Below are 10,573 nucleotides of genomic sequence, written 5' to 3' on the forward strand. Positions count from 1 at the left end.
CTCCAGACTGGATGCAGCTTCACACCACAAAGCAGACTGTTGCATTTCTCTAAGAGAAAGAGGACATCTGACTGAAGAGTGGGGAGGAGGGGGTTTAAAAAAAGAAAGGCATCCTGTAAGGATGACAAATAACCTCTCCTCTTCTCTTGTCTCACACACCTTTTTTCTTTTGGGTTTAGAATCAGAGGACCTTTTTGCTTTTGTATTTGAACCAGTGTAGCTCCGAATGCCATGAGACTCATCTCAGAACAAATCCATGTTCTCCAGGGCTACGTACATGACAGTGTCTGGACCCCACACACGTCTGTGAAATTCGTGCTTCAACCCACATCCATCATCATCATCATCACTTGGAGGAAGAGAGATGGGAGGGAAAAGTCAGATATTTTTGACACTTGTACAGTAAAATAATACTGCAGATTGTGCACTTAAGTTTCAGTTGAAGGCTTCTTGAGGTCTTTTTTTCTTTTTTCTTAGCAAAGAAATGAACGTGGACTAAGAAAACTCCTTTTTTCTGAACTGCTTGTTGGAGAGAGATTACAAACAGTGGAATGTGTTCAACCAGTGGGTATATTGTTATACACATAACAGGCTTCATAGGTCTTTCTTCAGTTTACTGTAAAATTTTAATTAAAAGCCGAGCCACAATTAAACTCTGAGTTCCTTTTACTGGCCGGGTGTGGCTTCACATTGTGACAAATAAATGCAGGTCTCAATTGGCTTGTCTGGTTATTAGAAAAGTTCTTTGGATGTATGAAACCTCTTAAAGCCCATTGGGCTTTAGTCTTAATCTGTATCTATTCCTCAATCATTGATATTCCTTTAGGCCATAAGGGCCTACTTTTCAAAACAACCAAAATTTTTTTTCTCCTAAAAATGAATCCAAGTTGTGAATATTGTCTCGAAGTCCATTGCTCACTGATAACTTTGTTCATCAAATGACATCACTTTAACTGACAAACAATATTTTCTCTTGTTCCTGCACCGTGTTGTTTGATATGTTTGTTTTTGTTACCTTGCTGGCTACAAACTAGTGGCCCCCACCTCTCTCTATTTAGTTTTCACCTTTTCCGGAAGGCCAAATGGACCCGTCTCTGACAGGCAGGTGGCAGAGAGTAAAGAATGATGAGTGATTTGTAATTGATATGTTCAGCAGCGTAGTTTTTATACAAGTAATATTCTCAGTGGTTTAAAAAAAATTGATGGTAGCACTGTTTCTCATCTTTGCTGAGCAGGCTTTTAGTGTGAAAGGAATTAAAAGCCTGTCTCAAATACAGGCATGTTGAGTTCAGCGATTGAAGCAAATAAAAGGCTGGGCTTTTGATTAAAGTTTTACAGTATTTGATATTTTTCTAGCTCAGTACTGACCTAGAATAATTAAAATGCCAATAATTTATATGCAGAAGTGTATGTTTATGTAGCCCTTTGTGTCTGCTTTTCTTGCTGAGTGAGCCATGAATTGTAAAGAAACTGCTCAACACCTTTTAAAGCTTTTAAACATGGGACATTTATAGGAGTGAGAAGAGGAAGATGGTACATGCACAGAGGTTTAGAGGCCTCCCTTTTGTTGTTAATGAAGGTGTGGCTTCACACGTGTGCTGGTGTGTGTGTGTGTGTGTGTGTGTGTGTCAGCGTCAGTATACACAGATAGAACTTTGGGTGCCCACGTGCTCCAGTGATGATTACCAGCCTTACACCAGCTTGCAGTTATCTGTCTGTAGACGGACCCATAAATTACAAGTGCTAAACAAACTATAAAACCCTTAAGGGCACTACAATGGGGACCAATATATTTGTGTGTGAGTGTGTGTATGAATGTGTTGCCAGCCTGTTTACCTGTGCCCCTGGCCTTCTTTCCTCTCCACTCCTATCTGTCAGATACCCCATTAAAAGTTCCAGAATTATTATTATTTTTTTTCCATCAGCTTGCATCGTTCTCTGTGTTTCTGTCCAGAATCCCATCAGTTGTTTCACTATAGAGCTTAACTCTCCTGCATGCAAAGGGGCTGGCCTTCGATGCTAATGATCCAGCGAGAACAACCAATAACATGTACTTCAAAAATGCTAACACCTTGATGTTCATCCTGTCAGTGAAAATGATCTCTTCAGCCAACTCTTTCCAGCAGCCATTCTGAGAGCGCCTTCTGGTGGACTTTTTTTTTCTTTGTAGTTTACGAAGCTAATTATTTTTATATATAAATATGCGCTGTAGTTCACATAAGCAAAAAAAAAAAAAAAATCTTCAGATTACAATGGTTAATTTCAGTGACCACACATCAATGGGTAAAGACAGACGTGTCACTGATACAGTGACACGAAATGTATTGATTTTTAAAATGACCACAAACCATTGTGACTGTTACAACTTCAAAGGCAGGAACAAGCTGAATGCTACTGCGTGTCAGCCATCTCACCACAGCCATCTCATTATTTCCGAGAAGGAAGTGCAAGTAACTCACTGAGGGAAAGCAGAATATTACAGGTGACAGTTGCATGTCTTTACAGCCCAGTGGTTTTTTTTTTCTTTCTTATGTTCTTATTTATTCAGGAAGGTAGACCTTAAGAAAAAAAGGTTGAGACCCCTGCTTTAGTGCGGGCATATAGTGAATGGTTGACTTTAGCCATACCAATAATGAAATTTTAAGGCTGTCAATATTGACAATAAAAAATAATTGGGTCCAAGATATGTACTTACAATAGACCTTTTACAGTTTAACAATCAATTGCTCTGTGTGTTAAATGACGTCAAGCATATCTTTGTTAGAAGCTAATAGATTGATTTATCAGATTGTATCTTCTCAGCCTGAAGAGGTAAAACCATCCAGTATTTCATAATTTTGGGCAGTAACTTTGTGTGTTTTCTTATTTCCTTCCTTAATGATCAACTCGTAACCCCTTGAGTGGCCTGGATCGACAGGCTGGACACCTCTGCCTGTGTGGTATCACCTCGCAGATACTTTTGGTTGAATCATTCTAGTTCAGTTACATTTGAACTGTAAAAATAGTCCTAGTCCTGAGAAAACTAGTGATGAGCACAGTTCTCTGACCATGTGAAAATCAAACCAAAACTATCTGCATGCCTAAATGGCGATGGTCGTAGCTGTGTATTCGTGGGTGAATTGAGACAGCTAAAATGTATCGCTCTGTAGAGAAATAACTGATGAGAGTTTGCTCTGAGATGTTGTCACTGATGGGAAATGTAAAAATTTAAAATGAATTTGGGTGTTACTGTTTGTAGCGTTACTGAAAATCTGATGCCTTTCATAGGTACCCCGCTGTTTAGTTTGGGTTTTTTGGGGTTTTTGGTTTTTTTTTTGGTTCCTCTTGTTTTCATGTGAATGAAGAAGCTTTGCCTTGCTGTTGCTTCTGTGCTGTCTCCCTCTCTAGCAGTGATGTGAGTGACTCTAGCTGAGGAGGTCCAGCCTTAGCCCCCTTAAAAAGGACACTCAGCTACACTCCAGGTGCTTTGGCTTCAACAGGCGCCCCCTTCCTCCCTACTCGACTCACACACACACACACACACACACCCTCCCTCTGGGAGACAGAACATTTCTCTGGGGCAGACTTGGAAATGAATGTTACAGTACTAGTTCTTTCAATGTCTTGCAATTTCTGCGTCTTCTGCAGTGGATTTTTCTCTGTACCACCTGTGAAAATTTGACTAAAGGCCCCTTTTCACTGATTCTGTCAGGAAATATTTTTTGACCAAACTCCAGCTGAACTGTTATCTCACCATGATGTCACCTTCTCTGTTTGGCCAATAGGAAAAAGAAATGGTGGAATGTAAGAGACTTGATGGCGCTGGCCATCATTGCGATCTGCTGATGTCTGAAAGGGAACTCCATATTTTCAGTGCTGGAGGGGTCGGCGGGTCAAAGGGCGTGGGGCTTGCTGGGAAATATGGACAAAGTCAAAGATGTTCAATAAAGCTGTGATCTCTCCAACAGCCCTGTTTCTCTCTAAAGTTCAGATGATTGACACCAAATGTGATGAGGAGATGTTTCACTGTTTTACTGCTTCACTGTTAGCTGCAAAAACATTAAAACTTATATCATTGATCACAAAAGCCACATGCATTTTTCTTGTGTGTTCATGTCTTAAAACACAATTTCAACACATCCCAGTGAAACGAAAGGTACAAGAACAACTGATGGCACTAAATGTTAATGTATATCAGTTTCTGTCCTCGATTAGGAGACCCATTTATGACTTTATGTTCTTTACCAACCCAGTTGCATTATGATACACTATATGGACAAAAGTATATGGTCAGATTCTCACATGTGCTTATGGCCTAGGACTGTTCTGAGAATTTCCCCACTGTGGGACTAATAGAGGCCTATCTTCTAGTTTCAGTTAAGGACAATCTTAATGTAAGATATTTTTGACATTGATATTTCATACAACAACTACACCAGCACTTTATTACAAGGCAGTGATAATGGCAACAGCATAACCTTCCTTCAGTCGTAGTTGCATAAAATCTCTCTGGAAAAAAAAACAAAAAACAGATTATTCTGTTGGTGTCAGGCGTAGTGTCAAATATTTGGTGTAGTTTGATCAGACTTGGTGTGCAGTTTGAAACATCAAATCTGTAGAAAATCAGATGTGTTGTAATAAGCCAAGCCTACTTTGGAGTTGTGACTATAGATTGTATGAAGCAAATATTGTACAAATCCATGCTGCTGATTACAATATAATTTTTTTTTTCATATTTGTAGCGCCCCCCCATGGGATGGAGTAAAACTTCAGCAGGCAGCCTATTCTTACACATGGCCTAAAGATATGTAAAGATTTATTACGATTGGACAAATAATTAATAAGTTAAAGCCATTTTCCTGGTAAGCCCCACCTCTTGCAAAGTGTTTTTTGGTTTATGGTCATGTTTTTGAACTGACCTTACTCAGTTATAACAGAAATGTGTAACTCAGTCCCACAGCCAAATCCAAAAAGTACACGTCAGTTTATCCCAATAAGTAAAAAACGAGTGGATTTCTATGGTCTAAGAGACTTTTCTGTAGAGTAACATGTATATCGACTTTCACACTCAGGCAGACTTATGATGTGATGGGCCTTTATTACAACACCACATATTTCTTGGGAAGCACTTGCACATCATTTCCAGTTACTGGGACAGCTTTTTGTCTCGACACAGCAGACAAATAATAATAATAAACTGATACAAATACAGCTCATCCTTTTTAACAGTCGTCACATCCTTCCATCCATCTATCTACTCATCCCATCAATAAATAGAAAAATATATTTTAAAGACAAACAGTAGCCAGATCCATTTAAGTCATTCTCGAACATATTTCCTAACAGTTAGACATTAAATATGATTGCCATCACATGAAAGTCTTGGAACTAAAACCTCGATACACAGCCTTGATTGAGGTAGAAGCATTTAGCATTTTTAATGGTTGAGATGGTTTCTGGACGTTCCAATCTCAGAGTAAGCCTTTTGCTAAAAACAAACTGGATTTATGAGGTTCCCAAAGTGATAAACTCTTGTAGTTGCTTCGGCTAAGATATTCAACACATTCTTAAACATTTATATCCTCATGTTTTGCTGGTGTATAGTACGCTGGACTGTTGTTACAGTTTCACACCGAATCCCTTGAAGAACCCTGATAAATATTAGTGCAACTTATACATACAATAAGCCTCCCTCTTTGGTTGCTGTTGTCATTTCATAAAGCAAGCACACTTCTCACTGACCTGCTGAAGTTTTTTTGTTTTCTCAGTTTTTACTATTACGTTCACTATAATTAACAAAAATAATACCCATGTTCCTTTTAACAGTTCAACAAACCAAAGCTGCTTTTTTTTCAAGTGTGTGTTGTAACAGACAGTGAGAAAATACACACATTGTCATAGTAATGGTGGTAAGAAGGGATGCATCTTGTTTCTTGGCAGCCATACACAAAATCAAACATGTTCACTCGTTTAAAAAGAGAAATGCAGGGGCCTCATTTATAAAAATGTTCTTAGAATTATACTTGAACTTAGTCTTGGTCTGAGCATAAAAGAACCTTGCTTAAGCATCTTCTAAAGATCCCATTGGTACCTTGCGTACCTGTGATCTATAAATCCCAAATCAACTTTAAATGACAGCATGTGCTTTTTTTATTTCCTCTTATATAAAGACAGCACAAATGTTATCATCAGGAAAAGAAAAATGGCCTGGCACTTTATCCCTCACAGGTTTAACTGAAACCCTCTCAGACTGTCCATAAAGCTCACACAAAGCTCCTGACATGTTTAAACATACCCCAAACTGCAACATCTCTACATAATCTGCCGGAAAATCACTTATATCCATCCTATACTTTGCTTAGTGATAAGATCATTTTCACATTTCCAAGGTTTAATAAATAAAAAGTTCTAAAGTAAATACTACTAAAGTCAAAATGGATCGTAAGGCTGTTTTATAAATGAGGCCCCAGATCTCAGGCTCATGTTGTTCTTGCTGTCAAGCGATTTCATCTTGTATCACTAAAACAGCCACATATTTAAAACTAAGCGCCCAGATACATCCGATCTTGTCGATAATTTCTGAAATAAATACACATTGTTTGTGGAAGAAGCACAAGAAGTCAAAATGTAGCTCATGTTACCACATTCTCTCACAGCAATGGCTGAAAACCAAATGTGACCTGAGGCCACTGTTCACAGGACAGTATGAGCTGACTCTGACTCAGCAGCTTTCACTTCTTTTTCTCTTCTGGCTCTTCATCATTGGTGAGGTATCCAACATGTGTCCATATGCACCATATCTGCAGAGAGACGGGGGGAGGGGGGGATCTTTGGCTGTGACACAGCTTTCCATAAACAAACGCAACATGAACCATGAGCAGCAGATATTTCAATTCAGCTTGAACGTTCGTCAACATTATCAACACAGGTTATTCCTACCTCCACTGACAGAGCCAGCAGGCGTCCTGTAGCTAGCAGCAAAGTCCCCAGGGCCTGGGTCCAGGGATGCAGATAGAGCCAGTGGGCCAGTAAACCCCGCTGACTCCCATATAGCCACAGTGGGAGGCAGTGCAGCCCACTCACCACCCATGTGCCCAGAGGTGTCCGAAACCCTGACAACAGCAGAGACAAAGTCCACATCAGCTGATGGAATCTGATTTAGCTTGAGCCCCACCGTATACGAACATCAACATTAGAGTGACAGGCTTGTTACCGTTCGCCATGATGGCTCGTACAAATCGAGGGCTGGTGGTGAAGCTGTTCTTCCAGTGGTCGCCTCTAGTGTTGTGGTTACACACAAACACACACCACTCCAGTGCAGACACCAGCCAACCCCACTATAATACAATACAAACACACACAACATCAAACATGAAACAGTTGCCTCCATTTCAAACATGACAGTGACCATTTCAAAGACACTGTATGCAATTATTGTGTGTAACTACTCGATAAGAGAGGCTCATTTAAAAACATTTCCAATATGCTAATCACACAGTACCACCACAGTCTAATGTGAGCACTTGGTGTGAATGTGTGTAAAGTGTATGTGTTGAATGGCCCACAGCCATCAGACCTTAAACAGCAGACTCCACAGCATGCCTCTGCCCAGGTTATCCACCACTACATCCAGCCAGGCCCCAAACCTGGAGCACTGGCCAAGCTTCCTCGCTAGCCAGCCGTCCACTCCTGCACAGCGACATCATCACATACTGGAGACAGAACAATCATAACCTGTGCACTCGCTAACTGCTTCTCGTGACGATTATATGAGCCGACCGAATGCTTAAAGCGCTAGATGAAACTAACAGAAATGTCACATTTCCATCACTAGTGCTCCCTGAATGATATCGCATTGTCTCACGGCACCTGAGTGGAGAATAATTAGTGCCACTAATTGTTTACCTTGAGATGCTTAACTTTGCATAATGGAGTAGTGGATGAAAAGCAAATCAGTTTGCACTTTGTTTTGCTGATTTCTGAAAATTCAACATTTACGTGTTCCTTGCCAGTGAGGAGCATGATCAGCTGGGGTTGTGGACGACAGGGACATGGCCATAGTACACTGATTATTCTAATTATCGGTACCTATCATTGTATATGTCAGTAATAAATAATGCATATTATAGTCGTTATGTCATATTTGCCCTTTGTTTACAAACTTAGAAGGCAAACAGAAATGTCAGTTTATTTATATGTTCTGATGTTCTGTATCAATGAATTCCTATTATTCTTCACAATGTCCATGTGTAGCATGAAGCTTATACTACAATAGTAGCATAAAATGAACAGAAATGTAACGATTAATTGTAATTATTTACATGACAAGTGAGTGTGGAACTCTATCTACAGACAACAGCTAATATTCTGCATTCCACACAATCCTTTACTGATCACCAGAGGGGTGATTCAGGTGCATATCCATGGTGAATGGTGGTGATGGAAGCCATCTTTTACATTTTATAATCAGAAGCAGTTGGATTCATTGCATACAGTAGCCTATATATGCAATTTTCTCTTGTCTTAGCAGATAAAGCACAGGTGCAATTAATTACGCAGTACAGAAGGTCATTGAGTCAGCATGCACACTTTTAGAGCCCTCAAACTGCTACGTCTAAAGAAAAAAGGCCTCCGTGCTACACTGGTGATCTACTGCTGTGAACTTTTTTGTTTTTAAATAATCCTGTCTGACATCAGTACAAAAATATAAGCCCCCATCAGCACGGTAGTTCTTAACCACAGCAAACATTTTGATTGTTAAAGCAAAGGTGTTACTAATATCATTAACAATGATATGACACCGTTCAGCTGTCCATATGGGTCACGACAGCGAGCCAGCATGGACAATGTCAGGACCGTGATCTTTTCAGCTTTTCCTGCTGGGACATGTCAAAATGTCGCCTGTGAAAGGGCCACAGGTGGAGTCAATGGCATTAATGTTGCCCCAGTACACACCGCAATGGCAGCCATTAGTCACGTTAGGAGTGGCACTGGTGTACTGTACTGCAGATATAGTTATATACAATATTGGTTTGTCTACTGAATGTACTGATGCTAAAATAAACCAACATGAATTTGGTACAAAATATGACAGCATTCCAAAAACTACAAGCATAACTGTAAAAAAAAAAACAAAATGTTGTTCTCACAGGTGAAACAAGGTTAACAGATACTTTACCATCAAGTGTTATGGAGACTGAGTAAAGACAGACAAAGACTGCTGGTGTCTCATAGGCTGCCCATGCAGCAAACACAAGCCCGATCCTAATGTATCCTGAAAGATCACACACACATAACACAGCAGAATTATCTTGAATACAGCGACAGACATGTGAGGCTATAGTCCTGATGTTACCCTCAACCAAGGTCAGTTCATATTTCTTTCATTTTAAAATCACATTGACATCTTTCAGCATCAATCTTTTGCCTAGAATCACAGCTTGATGACCCCCACCTAGCTAAAGAACCATTCAGTACGATATTGGTCTAACAGTCTATATATTATATGTTTATATTTATATCAGAGTTATCCGGTTAGCAGCTACCATGCCGCGATGAACTGACACTCGCGAAAAGATCTTAAAAGTATTTCTCACCAATAATATTCGGCCAGTATAGCAGAACTTTCAGTGTGGTGACACCGCTGAGCTTCATTCCGGAAAAGATGATGCAACCTACGTTTTAAGCCAACCTCTCTAGCTATCAAAACAATCAGACTGCATTTGTCGCACTTTATTCACTAATATATTCATTTTGTATCCCCGAATCGTGTTTACGATCTCGTAAAGTCAGGTACTGTCTTTTAAATGTGGCATGCTGTGGGCAATTTCATGTTCCCAGCTATGTGACGTAGTAAACTGACGAAGCTGTCGTACGTACAAAGCGTCTAACCAAACTCCATTCAATAACCTGGAAATTTAACAACACTCTGCTTAATGAGAGGGGAGCATTCAAAACCTTAAAACTAAAAGGTCCGCTGAGGAACATAAATATCCATAATTTTTAACAGTTAGGAATGATTTTTAGTACATTTTGATGGAAGAAGAGAGATGAAAATAGTGAACTAATGTAAAAGTTGAAAATCTAACTAATTTGTTGTTCATGTGCCGGTTACATGCCGAAGTCGTGAATATCCCCGAACAAAACCAAAGTGGTCTTGGGTGATGCTCTACGAGGGCGGTACCTCGTCAATGAACCCGCCAAGGTTAAACTGGTACATTTTTAATAAAGTTAGGCGGAAAGCCTCACCGTGAGCTTGCGAAATGCGCTGCAACCATTACCCCAATAAACAATGAATTTTACTAATAACTGGGTGCATATGGATTTGAAAATTCAACTGAATACATGATGTATTATTTACTGACGTTCTCCTGAAGCTCCAGGTCGGCGTGCTACAGGTCGCTATAGTGATAGCAAGGCAAGATACCGTTATTCACCAGAGCCACCACAAGGTGGCGCCACTTGCACTTCATTACAATCTACACTCCACACATTCACGCTCATACATTGAGAGCATGGTATGACTGCGCATAATGACTCAAATGCATTTTTGTAATTTAGAAGAACAGGAAAAAAAAACACGTAAAGAAGTTAT

The 10,573-nt window shown here is 39.8% G+C and overlaps 1 protein-coding gene across 1 annotated transcript; it reads right to left on the bottom strand.

Annotated features, from left to right (window-relative positions):
- Positions 1-5,057: 5,057 nt before the first annotated feature.
- On the bottom strand, positions 5,058-9,859 carry si:ch1073-145m9.1. Its single transcript, XM_046388339.1, has 6 exons — positions 9,576-9,859; positions 9,158-9,253; positions 7,556-7,668; positions 7,193-7,316; positions 6,919-7,091; positions 5,058-6,779 (listed from the first exon to the last, which is right to left on the bottom strand). Exons 1-6 carry the CDS (start codon positions 9,631-9,633, stop codon positions 6,711-6,713), a joined length of 633 nt encoding a protein of 210 aa, XP_046244295.1. The 5' UTR covers positions 9,634-9,859; the 3' UTR covers positions 5,058-6,710.
- Between the last annotated feature and the right edge of the window lie 714 nt (positions 9,860-10,573).

Source organism: Scatophagus argus, chromosome 5 (assembly GCF_020382885.2).
Source record: "Scatophagus argus isolate fScaArg1 chromosome 5, fScaArg1.pri, whole genome shotgun sequence".
NCBI lineage: Eukaryota > Metazoa > Chordata > Actinopteri > Scatophagidae > Scatophagus > Scatophagus argus.

What these genes read in the sequence shown, in the direction of transcription:
- si:ch1073-145m9.1 (XM_046388339.1), bottom strand. Translation starts at nt 9,633, where the DNA reads ATGAAGCTCAGCGGTGTCACCACACTGAAAGTTCTGCTATACTGGCCG. An exon ending in ATACTGGCCGAATATTATTG is followed by an intron (nt 9,254 to 9,575) that starts GTGAGAAATACT and finishes GTGATCTTTCAG; the next exon opens with GATACATTAGGATCGGGCTT. An exon ending in TGTGGAGTCTGCTGTTTAAG is followed by an intron (nt 7,317 to 7,555) that starts GTCTGATGGCTG and finishes ATTGTATTATAG; the next exon opens with TGGGGTTGGCTGGTGTCTGC.